Below are 24,670 nucleotides of genomic sequence, written 5' to 3'. Positions count from 1 at the left end.
GTGCTTTGAGGACCAGCCCAGCTGCCCTTGACCTCTCCCCTCTCCAAATGCACAGATCATCAATCATCGTTAGCTCCCCGCCTGCTACCCAAGCATCAATGCACACATTTATATTCCCTCCCCAGCAGGAGCTGAGCTGACTCAGGCACTCTCTGATTTTCCCCTCCAGCAGCTGGCCCACTTGGCTGCACACAGTAGGACCCGCAAACATCCCAACTGCATATCCATTGAGGTATATGCTCTCTTCAGAGGGATTCTTTGGCTATCTATTTTGTTTTCCCTTCATTTTCTTTTTCTTTTTTTTCCTTTTTTGAGGCATTTTTAGGAAGGACACAGCTACACATCTTCACAAAGCCTTTTTTCAAATCTTATAAAATTACTGGAGGTGGGAGATGAATGCCCTGTTCTGCTGAAGTCTGGCAAACTGAAGGACACGGCAGCCTCCGCCCGCTTTATAAGAAGCAAAAACAATCACAGCCAAGTTTTGTCGAAATTGCTTACAGATAGCGGCAAGCGAGAAACAGCCAGGGCTCAGGGGAGCTTTGTCTCTAGATGGCATCTCACGGGAACTCAGGGGACCAACAACGCGTGGCTGAGTTTTCATAACGAACCCAGCTCTCCCAGCCCCTTAAGGTGGAGTTGGCCCCGAGAACCTGCACAGAACCCCTTCTGCTCTCTTTCAAGCAAAATACTATGAGGTGTCTTTTCCAGATAAAAAGATGGGCCACCATTCATGATGAACAATTGCTATCTAAATGCATTCAAGCCCATGGGCAAACCCCCTAACCATACCATTTACGTGTTTCTATGGAACATTGTTTTTGCTGTACATCCTGGCAACTTTGTTGCTTTAGATATTTGCCAAATAATTTATATCACAGATTAGTGAGATGCTGTGAAAAGGGTCATGGCTAAGTAAGAGAAAAACTTGCCTTCGTGGTGTCAATGGATTTCCACACTGGTATGAATTCACCAATATCCTGTTTGCTCTGAAACATGACTGACACGCTGTGCATTCGTTTTTAGGTTGCCATCTACCCTTAACTCACAACTTCACAGATACTGAAGGGGAATTGTGAAGTTCATCCGGCCCAGGAATGGCAGATAGATTCCATCCTCAGAAACATCGCAAGATGATCAATTGATAGTAGGTTCCAGAAGCACTGCACTGAGGACACTCAGGCTAAGCCAGGGGTTATTAGCAATATCTGCCATAAGCATGGTGACAGTAGAGTGGCACATGAGCCACTTATTTGCCACTGCAGGCTGTTTAACCTCTCTACTCTGTAGATAAAGAAGCTATATGATGCTCTCAAGATCACACAGACAGCACTGGTAGGAAGGTAACTCTCACATTGCCAGTCGTACTGTCTCTGCTCCCAGCTGTGTGACCCACGCTCGCTCCACCACTGAACAAAATGAGTAGATCAAGCAGGGATATGGGTAATATGGCAGGTGGAGAAAAGGGATGTGAATTAGGGGCTGTGGAAAATTGAGGAAGACCAAGCTCGCAGATAGGAGAGAAGGCTAGGCATGCCAAGCAGGGGCATGCCATCGTTAAGTCATTGTTTGGCTGGAGTTCTGCTGTGTGTCTTGCCCTCCTTTTCTCATGAAGGTAGAGTCTCTGAGCTCCTGGTGAAGAAGGAGTGAGTCAGTGGTAGCAAAAAGTCTCTGAATGGCACAGTCGGGAAGCCTGAATGGCAGTTTGTGACGCTCATAAAGTATGCATACGTGTGGGAGTGCAGGGATCAGCATGCATGTGCTTGTGGAAGGGAACAAGCACTGCTGCCTAGCAAAGGAGAAGCACCATATGCAATAACACACACATATAATACAGATATACCATGTGTGTATGTATATACATAGTATATGTGCATATACAGTATGTGTATGCCTGTATATACATATATACATATACACACATACATATACACAGTATATGTGCATATACAGTATGTGTATGCCTGTATATACATATACACATATGCACACATACATATACACAGTATGTGTGCAAATACAGTATGTGTATGCCTGTATATACATATACACATACATATACACAATATATGTGCGTATACAGTATGTGTATGCCTGTATATACGTATACACATATACACACATACATATACACAGTATATGTGCATATACAGTATGTGTATGCCTGTATATATATACACACATATACACACATACATATACACAGTATATGTGCATATACAGTATGTGTATGTCTGTATATACATATACACATATACACACATACATATACACAGTATACGTGCAAATACAGTATGTGTATGCCTGTATATACATATACACATATACACATACATATACACAGTATACATGCATATACAGTATGTGTATGCCTGTATATATATACACACATATACACACATACATATACACAGTATACGTGCATATACAGTATGTGTATGCCTGTATATACATATATACATATACACACATACATATACACATTATATGTGCATATACAGTATGTGTATGCCTGTATATACATATACACATATGCACACATACATATACACAGTATATGTGCAAATACAGTATGTGTATGCCTGTATATACATATACACATACATATACACAATATATGTGCGTATACAGTATGTGTATGCCTGTATATACATATACACATACGCACACATACATATACACAGTATATGTGCAAATACAGTATGTGTATGCCTGTATATATATACACACATATACACACATACATATACACAGTATATGTGCATATACAGTATGTGTATGCCTGTATATACATATACACATATACACACATACATATACACAGTATATGTGCAAATACAGTATGTGTATGCCTGTATATACATATACACATATACACATACATATACACAGTATACGTGCATATACAGTATGTGTATGCCTGTATATACCTATACACATATACACACATACATATACACAGTATACGTGCATATACAGTATGTGTATGCCTGTATATACATATACACATATACACACATACATATACACAGTATATGTGCATATACAGTATGTGTATGCCTGTATATACATATACACATATACACACATACATATACACAGTATATGTGCAAATACAATATGTGTATGCCTGTACATATGTATACACATATACACACACATATATATACTGCAGTCCCCAAAAGTCATTAGGAAACAAAAAACAGAAGGAGCAGGAGTAGGTTGGGCAGCTTAGCTCTGAGATACCTATGACCTGTTAAATGTGGATGTACATGCATAGACATATATATACACCATATACATATACAGAACCATAAACAATTACATATACATATATATGTATACACACATACATATACTGAAGTCACTGAAGGTCACTGGGAAACAAAACAAAACAACAGAAGGAGCATGAGTAGGTTGGGCAGCTTAGCTTTGAGATATCTCTGACATATTAAATGTGGATGTATACATATGTGTATACATTATATGCACATATACCCTATGTATGTATACATATACACATAGGTATATGGTACATATACATGTATATCATATACACATACATATACACCATATACACATACAGCACCATGTACATACATATGGTATATGTGCATGTAATGTATATGTGTACACTTATGTACACATACACATACACCTATATAGGTGTACAGCACAATATGCAGCACCACATATAATTCTAGTGGGCCACTGTTTCTTGCCTATCCACCATCCATTTCCTTTCCTCTGGAAACAGCTCTTTAATTTACTTTGAGGAAATACATTTCTTTCACTCTCAGTCCATGTGTTTTCAGGTGAATAGGGCTGACCCTGCCCTGGCTTCAGGAAAAGAAATGTGACCAAGACGTGGCCAACCAGAACATCACAACCCAATGGACACCATGTTTAGTTCAGGGGTAGGCACATGATCTAACGTACGAAATTCAATTTCAAGGTTTTGTTAGCATTATCTTGAAGAGATGCTTTCTCAGGCGACTTCAGACCAGGAGAATGAGGGGAGTTCCTGAGACTTCCACCTTGGGAGGTAGGAAGACATGTGACTGTCTCAGTATATCTAATAAAAGGAAAATGGAGCCACAAGATGCATAGCGATTTGGACACCAGTACATAGCCATTCCTGAAGGCAGAAGTATCCCTTAAATAGTTCCATGAATTAATCCATGAACTATCCCTAAATTAGTTACACGACTCAATTAATTCCCACTGCCCCTCCCCCCTACATTTTTAGAGTTGGATTTCTGTCATTTGCAACAACAATAACAAAGAGAATCTTAGCTAACATAATAAAATAAAGATTCACTTTCCACATAAGACAGACAGAACCTAATGTCCTCCTTGAACCCAAGTTATCTCAAACAGATGTGTTACCTGCAAGGAGCCCTGGATGTCTCTCCCCCCGACAATCACGAGTTCTGCCATATCTTCTGCATGGGGAGTCCGTGCATGGACGAACAGAGTCTTGCCCACTGCAGTTATGTTTCTCAGGGCAACTAAGCCGCCATCGCTGTTCACCTTGAAGTATGGGCTTGAGACCTCATAGCGTAGCTTGTCATTTCCCTTACAGTCACTGAAGGTCACTGGGAAACAAAGAAAACAACAGAAGGATCATGAGTAGGTTGGGCAGCTTACCTCTGAGATATTTCTGACCTGTTAAGTGTGAATTGCCACATAGTTCTCCACCCCACAGCTCACAAACGCTACCCTTTATCCCACAGCAAGCCGCTTGTACCCAAGTGACTTTGTGCTGATGGACTTCACTCAATCAAGAAATGTCCTTGACGACCTCTCATGTTCCAGGCAGGTGCTAAGCTCTGAGAATGCACACTTGAGTGTGTTCTCAGTAGAGTGAAGAGTCAGATCTGGCAGAGTGACATTTGAGGGAAGTGATCTAATCTTGGCATGTGTGGTGACTGAGCAGAACCACAGGGTGCTCAGGAGCATTGAAGAGAGCTGACAGAGACGATATTTGAGCTGGGTATTGAAGATAAGCAGGAGATGAGAAGGCTCTTAAGAATGTGGAAGACATTATAGGCTATTCAAAGGTACAGGAATGAGGGCTAAATAGCAAAACAGATTCAGGGAATGAGAATTAACGATATGCATATACATGTATACAGTATACACACATAATACACATGTATATGGTATATACATACATATACACCATATACACATACAGGACCATATACATACATATGGTATATGCATGTAATATATACATGTACACATACCCATACACCATATATGTATACAGCACAATATGCAGCACCATATACAATTCTAATGGGCCACCTTTTCTTGTTTATCCATCATCCATTTCCTTTCTTCTGAAAACAGCTCCTTAATTTACTTTGAGTAACTACATTTCTTTCACGCTCAGTCCATATGGAATAGTCCATATGTTTTTAGGCAAATAGAGGCAAACTTAAAATGGGGCAGGGATGGTGGGAATCTAGAATGGTGGGGATCTAGAAGGGAAGGGTGGAAATGAGGCTGAAAATGTCTTTGGGAGACAAGTTGGGAAAAGTCAGTAAGTTAGGGTGCTTTCTGGTAGCCCTGGACGATTTGTGGTGTGGAGAGGGTCAAGATCAGGTGTGTGCTCTGCTTCCAGTGGAGAGTAGTGCTTCTCAAGGATTGGGGTGCATCAGAATCACACAGGGTGCTATTTTTTTTTTTTTTTTTTTTTGGACAGAGTCTTGCTCTGTCATCCAGACTGGAGTGCAGTGGCATGATCTTGGCTGACTGCAGCCTCTGCCTCCAGGTTCCAGCGATTCTCCTGTCTCAGCCTCCTGGGTAGCTGGGATTATAGGTGCATGCCACCATGCCTGGCTAATTTTTGTATTTTTAGTAGAGATGGGGGTTTCACCATGTTGGCCAGGCTGGTCTCGAACTCCTGACCTCAGGCCTCCCAAAGAACTGAGATTACAGGCATGAGCCCCTGTGCCCGGCCCACAGGATGCTTTTTAAGAATCCGGAGGACTCAATACAAAGATTATAACTTGGCAGATCTGGGTTATACCAAATGATTTAAAGAAGGGCAGGAAGAGAGGCCAAGAGAACCACTTTCAAGTTCAATGTTGTATCAAAGATGGCTGTCCAAAATGAAGGCAGTGGTGCTGATATGGAGAGTGGACAGATGTGAGTAAAGTTCCTGCCGTGGAATGGCTTAGTCATGTGTGGGAAGGAATGGGGAAGATGGGCCCCCTGCATGAACCACATGGAGCACAGAGCATTGACACAAGCAGAGGCTGTGATGGCTGATCGTGCTCCCCTCAATGGTGATTCTGCATGTGGTACACAATTCTATTATTATGGGTATCACAACTCATTATCTGTACATGCATTTGCATGTCTGCCTTGTGCTGTAAACTTTCAGGCCCCTTATGGGTGAGCAGAGAATTGTACTATGTGCTTTTTGCTCTCTGCTGAACAGGCTCACTTGTTTAGTAAACCTTTAATCGAAGCATAATGTAGACACAGAAAAGTGCATAAATCAGAATATACAACCCAATGAATTTTTTTTTTTTTTTTTTTTTTTTTTTTTTTTTTTTTTTTGAGACGGAGTCTCCCTCTGTCGCCCAGACTGGAGTGCAGTGGCGCGATCTCGGCTCACTGCAAGCTCCGCCTCCCGGGTTCACGCCATTCTCCTGCCTCAGCCTCCGGAGTAGCTGGGACTACAGGCGCCCGCCACCACGCCCGGCTAATTTCTTTTTGTATTTTTAGTAGAGACGGGGTTTCACCGTGTTAGCCAGGATGGTCTCGATCTCCTGACCTCGTGATCCGCCCGCCTCGGCCTCCCAAAGTGCTGGGATTACAGGCTTGAGCCACCGCGCCCGGCCAACCCAATGAATTTTTACAAAGTAAGCACACCCAACTGCCCAGCACCCAGACCATAACATGACACATTACCAGTCCCCTCCCTTTCTGAGTAAAATTCCTACCCTCTTCCCCAGAGGCTACATTATTCTAGCTTCTAATACCATAGATTTGTTTTACCTACATTTGCACGGCATCTAATGGGATCATACAGTATGCATTCTCTCCTGTTTGGCTTCTTCATTCAACATTACATTCCATGAGATTCATCATGTGACTGTGAGTCACGATAGTTTATTCTAATCACTATGATAATAATCATTGATCACTGTATAGTATCCAGGTTACCATATTTATCTTAATCATCATATAGTATTCCATTATGTGGCTATATTGAATCTATTTATCTATTCTACTGTCGATTGGTATCGAGACTATTTCCAGTTTGGGGCTCCAAATATTCTCGCTAGCAACTTTCTTGTATACATGTTTTGGTAACAACAGCTAGATAGGTTCTAGCACACTTAAAGTCAAATATCTGAAAATCTAAGCTCATCTGCATAGATCCTAGCACACTGTGAAAGCCATATAAATATCTGAAAATCTAAACTGGTATTTCTACTCTGGGAATATTATACTTAGGGTGATAATAATCATACTAACTGATAATAATAGTGGATAATTCAGACTGAGCACTTTCCACATTCAAGGATCGGTGCTACACATTTTGCACACATCATCTTAGTTAATCTTTACAAGGACAACAAATGAAGTACTATTTTGATCCCCTTCTCCTACAGTTTCTAGATAAGGAAACTGAGGCTCATAGAGGGCAAAGTTGGTGCCCAATACACACAGGTTGTAAATGATCAGCCAGGATTTGAACCCTGGTCCACTTGTCTCTCACCACTGCACGTTTTCAATAAAGACAATACCCCATAGAGAATACAATCCTTCTGAAATCCTATCAGAACCTGACTACAGTAGTTCCCCCACCTCCAGGGCTTTGCTTTCGGCAATTCCAGATACCATGGTCAACCCAGGTCTGAAAATATTAAATGGGAAATTCCAGAAATATACAATTGATAAGTTTCAAATTGTGTGCCATTTTGATTATTGTTATAATTGTTCTATTATATCATTAGTTGTTGTTGTTAATATTTTACTGTTCCTAATTTGTAAATTAAACTTTAATATAGCTATGTATGTATAGGACAAATAGCATATATAGGGTTGGGTAGTATCCATGGACGAAGGTATCCACTGTGGGTCTTGGAACACATTCTCTGAGGACAAGCAGGGACTACTGTAGAGAGCTGTGATTGCCCTTCTCAGTCCTGTTTTCATGTTCCTGCATGGTTCGGAAGAGCATTGCATGGTCCGGTGCCTCTTGGTCACTCTGCAAAGGTTCTAAGGCTTTCCGTGGCTAAGTCAGCTTTAGGGCCATCTTTGCACAGACACACAAGTGGAATCTGGGGAGCCTGCAGTTCTCAGACACTTGCTCACTTTCTCTAATCATGTTGGTAGCCAAGATTAATTGAACATGCTTAGTTTCAGTTTTTGGAAGTGAACTATGAAGGAGTGACACCAAGGCTGCTTTCATTGTTGTCATCAATTAGTACTCATCCACTGGAGGAAAATTACTCAAATGACAAGGCCTGATGGGAAATTACTGCTTCAACTGCCAGCATGAGGTTCTAGCCCTAACCCTTGAACAGAATCAAAGAAGACAGTCTCAGCTGGGGAGTGAACGGGGTAGAGGAAAAGGCATACAAAAGTCTGTAGGGGTTCTAGATTCACAGCTAAGTTCCTTCTTCCTACCCTTTCTTCCTTCCATAAATATTTACTGAGAACCTACATAATGCTAGATGCTGAGGTTATGATGTTGAACAAAGACAGGCATAGTCCCTAGTTTGAAGTCTAATGTGGAAGACAGACATTAATTTAATACTCTTATAAGTAATTGGGGACCTATTACTTAGGCAGAGAAAACCACAACATATGCAAAGGTCCTGTGGCTTCTACAGAACTGGAAGTAAGCCGGTACGATTGGCACAGACAGCAAGTGAGAATGCAAGGAAGTTAGAATGGAGATAAGCTGAGTCCAGGCAACGTGGGGTTCTAGGGGCCACACAGCCCTGTTCCTTGGAGGAAGCCTTGGATTCTCCTGTTGCAACTATAACACTAGCTTTTCTCCAACTGAGTCTCATATAATTATGGATCTTCATTGCAAAACAATACTTAGCACTCAAGGTCCTCCATGACTAGGCTGTCCATCAGCCTCCCCTCTGCCTTTGTCTTCACTGCGTACCTCACACTTCACCCACTCTTGTGTCTCACTCCTCTACCATCCCACCCTTTGTGTATAGTGCTCCCTCTCTGCAGAAGGCATTTCTCACCTTCTGCACCCTGTTAACTCGTGCTTATTCTTCAAAATTCAACTCAAGCAACTTCTTCAAACATTCTCTTTATGTTCCCAGAATTTCCTGCACATAGAACCTTTTATATCATGTTATATCAATGTGTCCATATTATGTATTTGTTTTTTGCACCAGAACCATGAGCAGAAATTGAGTCTTGTTCTTTCATTCATCTTTACATCTCCGACAATGAACAGAATGTTTTTCCATATGGGAGGCCATCAGTAATAATTCCACTTTGCTCAGTTACTCTCCAGAGCAAAATGATGCTTTAGTAACGGTAGAGGATTGGCGGGGGGGTCTCCCTTCTGTGCTGTGAGCAAGAGGCTTCTGGCAAGCCTGTGAATTGGGATAAGAGGCCCCTAGTGACCTCTTGACTTCATTGAACCCAGCAATAGGGAGTGGAAGGAAATGAAGAACTCAGCCATGCTCTCCCCTTGGCCCCTAGACCCCACGGGCATCCATTTAGAATGGCCCTCAGCCGTTGTGCTTAGCTTTGACCTAGCTCATTGGTGAAGTCAGACATGGTGCCTTATCTGTCCCCATAATGCCAGTAAAACTTGCATAGCCCCAGAGAATGGTTGCAATCAGTGTGTGCATTTTGAATGAAGTGATGCTTGGACAGACAACAGTCATGGCATTTATTGAGAGGTCCCTGAGAGCTAGGCTGTACACAAAGGACTGTACAAGCTATACTTCCTTTTAGCCTCATAGCAGTTCTACAGCAGGGTTGCTCAACTTTTGTTTTTTTTCATTATCTACTCCTCTTAGGACTCTTCTAAGAATTTTTTTTCTAATTGCCACTATTCCTGCTAAATTTTAATATCACAGATATACTTATATCTGTTTAGGTACTACAAGTATATCTGTACTTTACATTTGTAAGTACAATTTTTGTACCCCCACCCTCGAACCTATTTCACCCCCTTGGGGAAAATATAGCCCCACTGAGAATGTACAGTCTATAATCTATAGGCATCATATTAAATTTTACAGGAGAAGAGGCTGAGTCTCAGAGAGATTGACTCACTTGTGGTTTTCGTTCCATATCCAGAAAGGTCTAGAGCAAGAACCTTCCCTGATCTGTTCAGTCTGCCTCTATAGCCCAAGCTCTGGGCACATCTGCTTGCTAGGAATAGATGGGCAAGAGGAGAAAGGACAGTTGCCCCAACATGGTCCCCTTGGGCATCTCACAAACCCCTTTGGGGTCATCAGAGGTACCAAGTGAGGTCACACTGAGAGAACAAATGCAGTTTCATGACCTGGCACATCATAGGCACTCCATACTTTCTAGTACCCTTCCCGACTTTCTAAATGAAATAGCTAACGGTTGCATAATTGGGTCTTTGTACATTTTTGATACCACTTACCAACTCAGGAGCTGGTGCTTTAGGCCATGGTTCTTTCTCAAGACTGGCCATCTATGAAATGCTGAAGGAACATTAAAAAGAATAGCAATACCTGCCCCCGCTTTCTCCCAAGATTATGATACAATTGTGCTGAGTTGGGGTCTGTGCGCATTAGTGTCTCTTAAAAGCTCCCCTGATGAATCTAATGCAGACAGAACCAGGAACCAGGACCTAACATAATAAATCGTTTGTCAAGGTGCCAGGTCTCCACATTTCCCAGTCATTCCTGGAAAAGAGTAGAAGCTGGGGACATGGCATGCCAGCAATTGTTATTTCTGTGCTCCAAGAAAGGTAAGTTTTAAGGGTAGGTTTTTAAGCCCTTTTCTAATCCTGACTTATGTGTAGGAGCCCTGTGACTTTGGGCAAACCACCTGATACTGTTTGGCTGTGTCCTCACCCAAATTTCATCTTGAATTGTAGTTCCTGTAATCCCCATGCATCATGGGAGAAAGCCAATGGGAGGTAATTTAATCACGGGGGTGGTTACCTCCATGCTATTCTTGTGATAGTGAATTCTCACGAGATCTGATGGTTTTATAAAGGGCATTTTCCCACTTCATTCTGCACTTCTCCTTGCTGCTGCCATATGAAGAAGGATGTGTTTGCTTCCCCTTCTGCCAAGATTGTAAGTTTCCTGATGGCTTCCCAGCCATGCTGAAATGTGAGTCAATTATACCTCTTTTCTTTATAAATTACCCTGGCCCAAGTATGTCTTTATTAGCAGCATGAGAATGGCCTAATACACCACCCAAATTCTTCACTCCTCAATGTCTTTATCTGTAGAGTGGGCATCCCCCTGAAAGGTACTATAATCCTTATGGCATGTGTAAACAAGATAATGCATGCCTACATGCAGGAAGCACTTAGGACAGAGCTTGGTGCTCCATGAATGAGAATGATCACCTTGATTACCATAATTCTGGGCACTAAGGAAGCTACCTTTTCCTTTTCCTACACAGCTTCCTTCTTCCAGCTGGTTTTCTACCTCCTCCTCTGTCATTCCTTCTAGCCAAGTACCTTGCCAGTCTCAGGCTGTTGTCATGGAAATGGTTACTACAGGCATCACTGCTAGGGTTAAAGGGGTGGGGCTGATGGTTCTGATTCAGGCTTACCCATGGTTGAATCCCTTCACTTGTTTTGGTGAAGTCCTACGTACTTCATGTGAACAATTGTGAAGGAAAAATGATATTAAAGGAGTGAAATTACGGTGTCCTGCTCAAAACAGAATCAACAAAGTTGTGTTATATATTCTCCAAACAGATTGTTGGTGAAGACAACTTCATACAAATGTAAGGGATGAGTTTTCCTAAAGTAATGATACTATGCTGTGAGCTTTACACTCATGATTGCAATAAATCCTCATGTTGTCTTCTTCACATCATCAATTTGAGGTAGGAGCTTTTGTTGCTCTGTGGAAACTGAGACTTAGTGAGGTTGCATGACTTAACCGATGTTATGAAGAAATTATGTGAACTGAGGTCAAATCCAAACTCAGGAGTGTGGTTTCTGGTTCTAGAGCCCACACTCCTGAGTGCTATGCCAGTTCTTCTAGATGAATGTGTTCTTTCCTTTAGCCATTCAGCTTCCAGACTCACAATTTCACTGCCACCTCTCATACCATATCAATTATGTACTTAATATTTTTTTAACTGACTGACACTTGAAATTATAAAATTATTTGAAGGTAATCTTTATAATACATGTTGAGTATGCCAGGTATTTTTTCAAATAAATATTAAATCTAAAGAGCCAAATTCAAAAGAAGTAAGTTTGTCCTTGTATCTACTAAAACCTCCACAGTGACGTTTGTTGCACCCTCTAGAAATGCTGACCCCGGTACTGCATTCCTCTCCACCCAACCTCAGTTAAACAAATTCATGCTTGGATCCACCCTACTTAGCTTTATAATCCAGCAAGGCTCTGATATCCAAGTATCTGATAAGACGTAATATATTTAATATAAATAATGAAGTCTTGACAAAAACAGAAATCCTAGAAAGGGCAAAATCTAAATTGCTCCTGTTGCCATGGCTTTGGCAATATCTAAAGGACAGCTCTGATAAATAGGAAAACATTGACTCAAAAGAGAAACAAGCCACAACATTTTCTTTTATGTTTTCTTCTTTCTCCTGGAGAAAACAGACTCTACATTCTCACCAATTATAATCTTACCCTAAATTTACTATTAAAGGGTGCATCTGATGATGTCAGCCCTGCATCATTGTTTGATGTTATTGACTTTGTTGATGCCACCGAAGTGTCAGTGATTCTCAAACTTTTAAGTAGATATCAAGACCATATGTGTCTTGAGCACAGAGTTCAAAGACATATTTAAGGATAAAACTGAATAGTTTATGCCCATTTAAAAAATGCTTGTTTCCATAGAGAAAACTTCCTAGGTGGCTCAGAATGTCACCATGTGGATAACTGAAAGATGTGACTAAACAATTAAACTTGTGAACAAATACTCAAAATCTCTATCTGAAGGGGGAAATGAACTATCTGTACACTTCTGAACCTATGAATGACTTCCCTACATAGTTTATCATGGATTTGAAATAACTTCTGGAAAGCAAAAAATATACACATATAAGATACCGTACATGGGGATTTATTGGAATAATGACATCATTCTTTGAGATAATCTTTGAACACCCTGGGAGAGGAGAGGGGGAAGTAAAAATGCCCCACCTGGGGAAAACTGTAAATTAGACAAAAGGCACCACTCGGAGTTTCAATTATGCTTTCAGCGCTTTTCCACTCAAAATGTCCCCTGGGCTTAATGCAAATGTCACAAAAAGACAAACTTCAGCTGGGAGACAAAACCACAATTGAAACGGGAAGTTTGACATGTGAATTAAGGGGCTTAATCTTCCCAACCTTGATTTTATGCTTTTCCATTTCTTTCTTTTGAAGGCGGTTCTTGGGGATGAAAACCCAAAAGGCATAGATTTCTTACCATCTAAAAATGGATAAGGGAGAAAATTAAGCTGTGTTATGATCCCAGAAAAAATGAAATGCAGATGGATTTAAACTTATCTGCCAAATATAGAACAGTCCTGCTCGTAGAGCTAGGTATGAACTAATCTATGAATTTTATGCTATTCTTGTAAGTGTGCTTGGGCCAATCTATGATTTATACACTCACATCTTATACGGGTAAATTGTCCTACAGTTTACACGCATTTGTAGAGGCTTTGCAAATTGGTCTGCACAGAAGTTGTGGGGTCCTTTCAGAGTTGATGGTCAGATTTCACTTGTACATGTGTGCAAGGATGCGTATGAATCAGAATTACAGGCTCTGAATCAGTCATCCTGGAAGTTGTAGCCCTCCCACAGACAGATATGCACAGATCCACTTCCAGGATCTTTATATGCACACACAGAAGAGAAGGGCTTTCAGTGATATGCTAGTCATAGAAAAAGTCTCGAGTTGTAGCATTTGCTGATTTCTGTGGTTTAAATGCTCTACACATTGTTTATTTCAAGGTACCAATGTACCTTCAATTGGCTTGCAACTTTTCTAAAATTTTTACCAGCTCTCAGAAGTACCTATACTAGCTGTCTCCAGCATATGACAGAGACTAGGCACTGCTGCAGTGCAGCAGAATGTAGATTGTCTGTTCTGCCTGCGATGGAGAGTCCCAGCTATCCTGGTATTCCTTGCCTACTTAGCAAAACAGAATTCAATTCTTCCTCAGCATGAAGGGCCTGCATATTGGTTAATCTGCAAAGTCTTTGCTGGGGCATGGCAAACAACGTCTTTCTGACAACTAAAGTATCATTTAATTCAGAAACATGAGACAGACTCTTTCCAGGATACAGACCATCACTTAAATATTTTTCATATCCCTCAGTATGCCACTGGCATCCAGAGGCACCAGCTTCCTTTTAAAGTACTCACAGGGTTTAAGTCCAGAGACTCTTTGGACTGGCCCAAATGAAAGAAACAGGAAGCATTTCCTTTGATTTTCCTGAACACTCTCATTTCGCCAGCATTCTAGTCACTCAAGCCTTCATTAACATACATTCAATTCCGCCCAGGGTCAGATTCATGAGTGAATCAGTAAGCACACCCTACAGCCTTGATTCTTTTTACTCTTCTGGTTCCTGAACATGCGTATTGGGCTTCTGTGTTCCATGTTTGGCCTAGAGTCAGCACTGACATTGCAGAGCTTCTATAAGGTTCTGGGAGTGTTCTAACCACGACTGATTAACCCAGGAGTGAATTTAGCCTCCAAAGGCTTTATAGAATTTGATAAGTGCAGAACAAACAAAAAACAGTCTTAATTCCATTCCATGCATCAGTTCCAACTTTGATAAAATGGAGTTTCAATTCTATCGTGTCAGCAGAAGATATCATAATGAATGATACAGTCAAACGATCTTCAGCAGAAACCTATTTTTGGCATGTAACCCTTAAGGGCTTCCTCTTGGAAAAAGACAGAGGCCACATCTGCTTTCAGGGGATTTTTCTCCACCTACCATTAAAAACTGAGCTGTTAGCTTTGAATCTAGTTTCTTTTTTTTTTTTTTTTTTTGTCAGTCTTACGTTTTCCTCTTGCCATGGATTCCTTAAAACGTGGCAGGTTGTTTCCTGATAGAATGCTATGCATAATCTATCCCATGGTGGTTGTAATCACTACGAATTTGTATTTCCAATTGGAATTACTTTAAATATAGCATAGTGCCTGACACAGTACATACTCAACCCTGTTTGTTGAATGAATAAATAGCAGAACTGCAACTTGGCAGCTAAGCAGATTTGAAACTCCCCAAACAAAACTAAGAATGATGGCACAAACTCAAGTGAAGATTTGGGTAAGTTGATTTGAAAATCACCCATTCAGTGAAACAAAAATCATGGATTCAGCAACTTTGAGAATCACCAAGTCTCGGATTTACAGAGATCCCTTCTTGGTATTTTATTTTCATGACTGTCACATGTCTCTGACAAGGCCCTTAGTTTTTAATGCTTATAGAAATTATGTGTATATGTCTCTCTCTTAATGTGCATCTCTAGGGTAAATTAATGTGAAGAGAGATTTACTCCACTCTAACTTGAAGGGTGTTTGGCTTTGCAGTTGGAGTTGTCTAGGGACATGTGGCAAAATGTCCTGGCTAAGCCTAAATTGGGATTCAGAGCCTGATTGTGTTCTGATGCCTTGAGAGTCTTGTGATGTCCCAGTTACCTCTCCATTGCAAGAGCAGGTACCCTGGGGAGGAAGGGGGACTCTGAAGAGGACTACTTCTGCATGAGCACCTAGAGAGAGAGGCAGAACCAGAAGAAAGAGAGGAACACAGTACTGGTTTCCTAGTCCAGCCCCATGGATCCACAGTTCAGAGAAAAGAAAGCTACACACACAACGCAAAGATTCACAAACCACAGACAACTTAGGTATTTTCAACCACTGTTATTTTGTTTCCTAAGAGCAAACTGTTATGCTGAGCAGCAGTGTGCCCCCTTTTTGAGTGGAGTACAGCTGGGCTTTGTTCTGGTAGAGAAAAGACTAGGGCAGTCATAGGGTCTGTTGTCACCTTAAGGGGTGCATGGCTTCGGGGATGCTGGAGATGGACTTTGCCCACAGAAGGCAGTGGGGAGGCCCTTCCTCCAAGAGTTTCCCTGGAATGTTAATCATTAAAGAGGCTAGAAGGAGAGGACATGGAAGAAGAATTTGTGAATTCATGTGAGAGATGCCCTGAGGTCTTCCAGAAATAACCAGAATAAAAGACCAGGAAGGAGAGTACGCTGAGGTCCTACAGCTATGCAGGTGTGGGGCTACAAGCCAGAACACTGCAAATATTCATATTTGCATGACCTCATATTTGTCCAAATACGGTCATATGCCACATGACCTCATATTTGTCCAAATACGGTCATATGCCACATGACCTCATATTTGTCTAAATATGGTCATATGCCACATAGCGATGTTTTGGTCAACAGAGGAACACATATATGATAGCAACCCCGTAAAATGATAACAGAGCTGAAAAAGTCCTATTGCCTAGTGACGTGGCTGTCATAATATTGGAGTATAGTGCATTACTCATGTGTTTGTAGTGATGCTGGTGTAAACAAACCTACTGCACTTCCAGTCATAAAAGTTAAGCGCATACAATTATGTACCATACATAATATTTGATAATGATAATAAACAACTATGCTACTACTGGTTTATATATTTACTGTACTTTTGTTTTTATTATTTCATTTTTTAAATTTATTTAAGTTTTTTTAGAGTGTACTTCTCCTTCTACCCATTAAGAAAACGTTTACTGGCCAGGCATGTGGCTCATGCCTGTAATCCCAGCACTTTGGGAGGCCCAGGTAGGCAGATCACTTGAGCCCAGGAGTTTGAGACCATACTGGGCAACACGGCAAGACCCCATATCTAAAAACACGCAAAAATTAGCTGGGTGGTGTGGCTGGTGCCTGTGGTCCCAGCTAACTGGGAGGCTGGGGCAGGAGGATCACTTGAGCCCAGGAGGCAGAGGTTGTAGTGAGCTGAGATCGTGCCACTGCATTCTATCCTGGGTGACAGAGGGAGACCCGGTCTCAAAAAAAAAAAGAAAAAAAAGTTAACTGTAAAACAGCCTCAGGCAGGTCCTTCAGGAGGTATCCAGAAGAAGGCATTGATATCACAGGAGATGACAGCTTCATGCATGTTATAACCCCTAAAGATCTTTCAGTGGGACAAAATATGGAGGTAGAAGACAGTGATATTCATGATCCTGATCCTGAGTAGGCCTAGGCAAATGTATGTGTTCGTGTCTTAGCTTTTAACAAAGTAATTCAACCAGTGAAAAAGAGAAAACATTTAAAAATAGAAAAGCTTATAAAATAAGGATATAAAGAAAATATTTTCTATAGCTGTACAATGTTTGTGTTATAAGCTAAGCATTAACACAATAGTCAAAATGATAAAAAATTAAAAGTTTATAAAGTAAAAAAGTTACAGTAAGCTAAAGTTAATATATGATTGAAGAAAGAAACCTTTTTTATAAACTTAGTATAGCCTAAGTGTACAGTGTTTATGAAGTGTATAGTAGTGTACAGTAACGTCCTAGGCCTTCGTACTCACTCACCACTCTCTCACTGACCCACTCAGAGCATCTTCCAATCCTGCCATCTCCATTCGTAGTAAGTGCCCTATACAGGTGTGCCAATTTTATCTTTTATACTATACTTTTATTGTACCTTTTCTGTGTTTAGATATGTTTAGATACACAAACACTTGCCGTTGTGTTACAATTTCCTATAGCATTCAGTACAGCACCATGCTATACAGGTTAGTAGCCAAGGAGCCACAGGTTATAACACATCACCTAGGTGTGTAATAGGCTATACCTTCTAGGTTTGTGTAAGTCTACTCTGTGATGTTCAAACAATGATTAAATTACCCGATGGTGCATTCTCAGAGCATATCACTATGGTTAAACAATGCATGACCGTGCTGGAGGGGCCTAAAGCAATTCGGGTTACCATTTGGAAGGTCTAGTTCCTTCTGGATGAAATAATGTGCTTGTCACTGGATACTTTCAAGTGGAACCTAGATGACTTCATCAGGAATATTGTGGAAGCAGTTCCAGCATTGAATGATGTCTCTTACAATTGGGAAATTCTGTTATTCTAAAGCTCAATATATTCATCCATTAACCCATTAAAAACATCATTTGTTCACTTACACTGTACAAGACAGTAGGCAGTAAGGGATAAACGTCAACTAAAGATGAATGTGGCATAGCATCTATCTTCATGAGACTTAGAGTCTAGAAGCTTAGACCCCATAATTATTGACAGGGCTGTCACGTTGAAGGGTCAGTGTTCCATTTCACTTCAATCCTCATAATCCGATATTTCAAGCATTTTACAGAAGGCAAAATGAGATAAGCTGGGAGACATAGAGTCACCCACAGTGCAGAGGTTTACTCATAGAACTGGGGTTTGAGCTCAGGTTCACCACACTCCAAAGGCCAGGCTTTTCACTGCCCCATCCTAATTCTTCTAATTACTGTGTTTTTAAAAAATCCAAAAATTACTGAGTGAAAAAGAAGATATTTTTTTCACATAAATTTTACCAAACTGTTTTTTGCTGGGCTCATTTCCCAACCTACTTGATCCACAAAAATGGATAAATTGACCACTGCATATCAAAACTTTGCAAAACATTAAGCTTTGGTTTATGACCCAGCTGAGGTTGCTAGCAGGACATCATTTATGCGAGTTCTGCACTCGTCCAGCTGGTATAAATGGCTGTGACATCAAAGCGTGTTGGTTCATATGAACACGCCTTGGGGATTACATGAATTGTTTCCCTATATATTCAAGTCACTCTACAAAATGCTAATAATGCTAACAGTACAAAGCCCTAATAGCATTTCATGTTTGACATCTATCATATATAATACCTACCATTTATGAAGCATTTTCTATATGTCAGTCAGTGGACTAAATACCTGATAAACATTATTTCTTTCAATTATCCAACAGTATCATGAAGGTAGGGAAGAAAATCTGAAGCTCAGAGAGATTAAGAAAATTTCTTAAGGTCACATATCTGTAAGTAGGAAAGCTGGATTGCTTTTTACAACTAATCTAGAATCCAGTTCCAGGTCCTTGGGAAAGGGAGTAGATTCCTTCAAATGATGCGATCCAAAGTAAATGTTCGAAGTTATTCTACAGCCTAGCAGCACAGGACTTAACGGGGAGTCAAACAGTCTGTGTCTAGAGCTAAAAAGGTGTCAAATGGAATTGAGTAGAATCAGTCAGTATTCAATTGAAGTCGATTCAATTCAATTGACTTGAAGTCAGTAATTAAATCCATCAGCAGAAATTCAGAGAGCAGATTCCAGAAGACCCTGTGGGTCAAAGCTTAGGAAACACTCAAGCTCTGATGAGGGTCAAGGAAAATGAATGAATGGGGCCCAGGCAAATCCTTATGCACCCACCAAAGATAGTCGAGAACACCTAAATGTAGTCAAGAGCTGTTACTAGTATACTTTCTTTAATGGCTGGGGAAACATAAATTTGAAAGTTGCTATCATTGATCTGTCCATAACTTTTATCAAAGAACTCTTGAGATTTGAAGTTCCTTTGGATCAACACCTGCTATTCCACTACGAAGTCATCACACACCCCTAGATCGCATCAAATAAAATACCATGGAGGAGAAAAGAACAGCACAGAAGTTTGATCCATGGACTTCAGAATGTCAAATTTGGTTTTCATAAATGTCATAAATGATGGGTAGCTAGTATGTGGATGAGCATCTTTTGTACAAAAAAAATCCAGAAGCATTTTAAACACCCCATCCTTCACTCCTTGTGGATATCTAAAATGCTTCTAAGCAGAGATGGCCTTGTGCTACCTGGATTCCAGAACAGGGTCTAGAAATATTTCTAGATGGCAGGGTAGTGTTTAGGGGCTCAAGAACGTCATCTAAGGCAACAATGGGTCTCCTTCCTAAAGGGAATGCACAAGGCTTTGACAAGGTTGGTGGCTTGATAATAACCAGCAGGGATGCCAATCAAACTGCAACAGACTGCAGAAGGCCAACTTCTACACCTTGAATATTTTCTCCTAACCTAATCTGCCCTTTGGCAATCTAGAAGATCCTTGAGGGCAAGAGCTTCCTACAGCTTTATCTCCATATCTCTGGCTAGGCTTGGGCTAGCCCTAGAACAGAGTTGGCAATAAAAAAATGTTAGCGGACTCTTTTTGGTTGTAACCAATTAATTCATTTACCTCCTCCCTAATTACAGTGTGTGAGATACTCATCAGCTGTGATTACAAATTGGTTCTGTCTAGTTGACAAGACTTTATCAGGAAATTAAAAGACAATGATTTGGCTTACAATACATGAAGCACAATTAATTCTTGTGTGCATATGTGGGTTTTCTGGTGTAAGCAAGAAAATAATCAGCCCTGTAAGTCATGCCTATTCATCCTCCAGTGGCCAAGTGATTTTTATTACATCCCTTATGCCATATGGCATCATCTCTAGCTCCAGTCTCACGGGAATGAAGGAGGATGCCTGCCAAGAGTATCTTGTCACTTGTTAAAGGTATCTCATTTTTCTGTGATTTCTCCACTCGACAACAATAGCCCTCACATATTTCCTTAAGAAGTAAAAGCCAGTGCAGCAGAAGGCTTTTGTGCTGCTTTCCATCCTACTTGAATTATCATGGGAAGTGCACAAGCCAAATGTAAATCATAGCTTTCCATCAAAAGTGGCAACTTTTGCAATTGAAGAATTCTTACATGGGATCTCAAGTACATTACTGTGATTATAGACAGCCCCATGTGTTTGGAAATGTTCTTTTTGCACATACCCACGGCAAGTCTAAGGTTCCTGAGATTTATTGCTCGTGCTTTTTCTTTATATATATATATATATAAATACACATATATGCTGCAAGCTGAAGCATATGGTCCCCACAACTGTGATATTTACGATAATGAATCACAGATGTTTAAATGAATGTAATCTGAAAACACTTAAATGCTAAGATGCTGGAATCTTCCTGCAAACATTACAAAGTGAGGACCTTTGGATTATGTTGATTTTCAGATACTATCACTAGGAATACTACTTTACATATGCTGGGAAGATATCAGGCAGAAAAGAATGACACTTTTTTTTTTTCTCTTTTTAGCAATACGGTTTTCAAAATAACCAAGGAACTTCAAGAGTAGAGATTTGGTTATTCTGTTGATCAGTGAAATGCAGCGCCCTTTAGAATTAAGGATGAGATTTCTTAGTAGATAGTCTTTAAATAGGTACACATCCTTTAACTCATATTATTTAATAGTCATTTTAAAATACAAAAATAACTAAAAATGGAATCAACTGGAGTGAAATGGGAGATGCAGCCTGTTACCATCTCAACAAGCCCCAGCTTCCCCCATTAGCCACACATTTTGATTATTAAATTATTCTACCAAATTTGCAAACTATATTTATACTTAAACACTTCGGTAGGTAGGTTTTCTCTTAATAGCTATTAAATACTTTTACATCAGTTTATATAGATTGCTTTTTTATGACTGCATATTATCTCTTAGTATGGATCTGCTCTCATTAAAGCAGCTCCTTATTGCTAAACGCTGAGGTTTTCTCTGTTTCACTAATTACCAGCTGTGTAGTAGTAAATGTAAATACCTTTTTTAAAAAATGTTTTTTTAGACGGAGTCTCCCTCTGTTGCCCAAGCTGGAGTGCAGTGGTGCAATCTCGGCTCACTGCAACCTCTGCCTCCCGGGTTCAAGTGATTTTCCTTCCTCAGCCTCCCAAGTAGCTGGAATTACAGGAATGGGCCACCACTTGGCTACTTGATTTTTAGTAGAGACAGGGTTTCACCATGTTGGCCAGGCTGGTCTTGAACTCCTGATCACAAGTGATCCATCTGTCTCGGCCTCCCAAAGTGCTGAGATTACAGGCATGAGCCAACATGCCTGGCCATAAATACCTTTATACCTGCCTTTTGTACATACATTTAAGTAGTTCAGAGCCATTCTGAAAGTGCTGATTCAAATGAACCGTCAGTTAAAATTTAGTTAGATGCTAACTAATTCAAGGTTTTTTTTTTTTTTTTTTTTTTTTAATCGATTTGGGCTCTGCTCTCAGAGTTGTCTCTTCACCCTAACGATTGATAATGTAATGTTTATTTTTGTTGGCCAATTTGATGGTTGGAAGAGAGTGTGGTATTAATTTGAAGATTTTTCAATGAATGGGGAGGTTAGACATTGTTTTATAATATTGGCAATTTCTATTTCCTATGTGTGTGTGTGTGTGTGTGTATGTGAATCGCCTGATCCGTCAGAATACTCAGGAGTTCAAATTGTCATTGCTTGTTCTTTTTGCTTTTTTCCTTATCAGACTGTGAGCTTCTTGAAGGAAGAAAGTGTCTTGTTTGCCATTTTATCTCCAATACTTAGCAAAGGCCTATTACATGTGTTTTATTGAATGAAGACATGTTATATAGATGAGGCTGATGTTTCTTTCTGTTATCACACAGCTGCTTACCAGAGTCCCGATTTCCAAGAGGAAACTCAGGGCAAACCCTACTTCTATCTTTTGGATTCCTCCCTATATTGTGTCTCTCTTGCTAGAATAAAACCTCTATGCTTGCAGGGACCGGGCCATCCCAGCAACCTTTGCATCTCTCACACTAGCACAGAGCTTGACAAACAGTAGCCACTCAGCAGATACTTTCTAAATGAATCAGACTTTTATGATCTGTCAGATTGTGTCTATGTCAGGTATCACACTGACATCTAACTCTGAGGGACAGGCAAGTTATTGACTTTCTGCTTTTCTGTTCATCTGCTTTTCTTCAGTGAGAGGGACAGGAGAAGAGGATTTATTTGGAGTCTTCCTGAGGTTCTTAATCCCACTTTTGAGGATTGGGGTTTGAGGTGTGTACAGATCATGTGAAAGGAAAATGCGATTATGACATTAAAGCGTGGGCTTCGTGGCTTGCTTGGTTTGTTTATGGCAGCTGCGTAAAGAAGGCTGCACTGCTAACTTACTGGAGTGGGCCTAACTGAGATGCTGAATCCAGGAGCTGAACTCATATTCATACAGGACGACACAAAGTTGTGAAGTCAGGGCTCCAAACCAGGAGTCAGGAATCTACAACCTGCGTGTCAAATCTGGCCCACTACTGTTTTTGTAAATAAAGTTTTATTGGAATACAGCCACACTATTCACTTACATGTCTATGGCTGCTTTTGCACTGCAACGGCAGAGTTGGACAGTTGCAACAGAATATCTGGCTCATAAGCCTTAAATATTTACTTTCTAATCCTTTTCAAAATAAGTTTGTTGATCACTGCTGTAGGCCAAGGTCATATTTTTTCGCACATTTTGCAAGACATCTACTCTAAGCCATCTAAGTGCTCAGGCAAGTAAACTCATCCACAGTGTATTCAGCACCATCAGTTCCATGAGTAACTGCAGAGACAATCAGCGAAGTGGAGAAAATGATTCACAAACACTTGGATGTTATCTCTATGTATGTGTATTGTAATGCCTTTAATTTTTTTAAATACAATCTGCTGGGAGATATTTTCCATTTAAAATAAATTCTCAAGAGGCTTAATTTTTTAAATACAATTAAAAAATCCATTATCTGCAGTCTTTAAATACATGGACAAGCACTCAGAGAAAATAAATATACTCTCAAGTGCCAAATGGAATTGTATCTATATTTTTGGTATCAAAAGCAATAATTTAATTTAGAACCAAACAATTAGCTGGGAATCATGCTTAGATCAAGTTCGGGTGCAAAGCTGTTTGTCTTCAAGGTCTGTTTCCCACACTTAAAGTGATCTGTCATCTTTGAATGTGATGTGTCACATATATATATATATGTGACATATATATGTCACATATATATATATATATCTTTTTCCTTGTAGAGAATCTGTCATTATTTTCCCCCAAGTGACTAAGATGTCTAATTTTTCTGCATAGTGTAAGTGAAACCCTTTGAAAATTTAGCCTCTTGAAAAATGAGATGGGAATTACATAGCCCAAAGGTGATAGGATTTTATAAAATAGCGATTTTATTTTATATTTTCCTTTGACCGGGGCTTAGTTCATTAGCAGAAAGCAAAGCACTATTTCTTTGAGCAAAGGGGGAAAAAAAGGAAAGAAACCAAACAACCCCCAAATTGTTTTAACATCTCTCCAAATTTAGATACTATATTTGGAAAATTGAAAAGAGATAGTCACTGTGTATTTTAAGTACTTAAAAATCCAATGAACTCAGAAAAAAATATTGCAATTAAACTATAACACATATTTCATCTGTAATTTTATAAGTTATTCTTGGATGGTTTTCTGAATTCCTAAAGTTTTTTAAGCCTGTATATCACCAGTGAGCTCCTCTTTCAACTTTCAAATGGTCCCGGGTAACAAAGACCTAGTCCTGGGCAGGGGAAAGGGCATAAAATTAAAATCTAGTGATCTGATCACAACAAGAGTGGGTGAGAAATA

General features: G+C 40.1%; 1 protein-coding gene across 2 annotated transcripts in view; it reads right to left on the bottom strand.

Annotated features, from left to right (window-relative positions):
- LOC105496758 (cadherin 13) overlaps positions 1 to 24,670 on the bottom strand; it is a 1,175,273-nt gene that overhangs the window by 770,670 nt on the left and 379,933 nt on the right. For both annotated transcript variants that reach the window (XM_071085018.1, XM_071085017.1), the window contains one exon: positions 4,390 to 4,598. In XM_071085018.1, the coding sequence (XP_070941119.1) occupies positions 4,390 to 4,598 (209 nt within the window). The remainder of the gene's footprint in view (positions 1 to 4,389; positions 4,599 to 24,670) is intronic.

The sequence above is a fragment of the Macaca nemestrina genome, chromosome 18 (assembly GCF_043159975.1).
Source record: "Macaca nemestrina isolate mMacNem1 chromosome 18, mMacNem.hap1, whole genome shotgun sequence".
Classification (NCBI taxonomy): Eukaryota; Metazoa; Chordata; class Mammalia; order Primates; family Cercopithecidae; genus Macaca; species Macaca nemestrina.
Note: the sequence above shows the minus strand (reverse complement) of the source record. Positions and strands in the feature narration are given on the sequence as shown.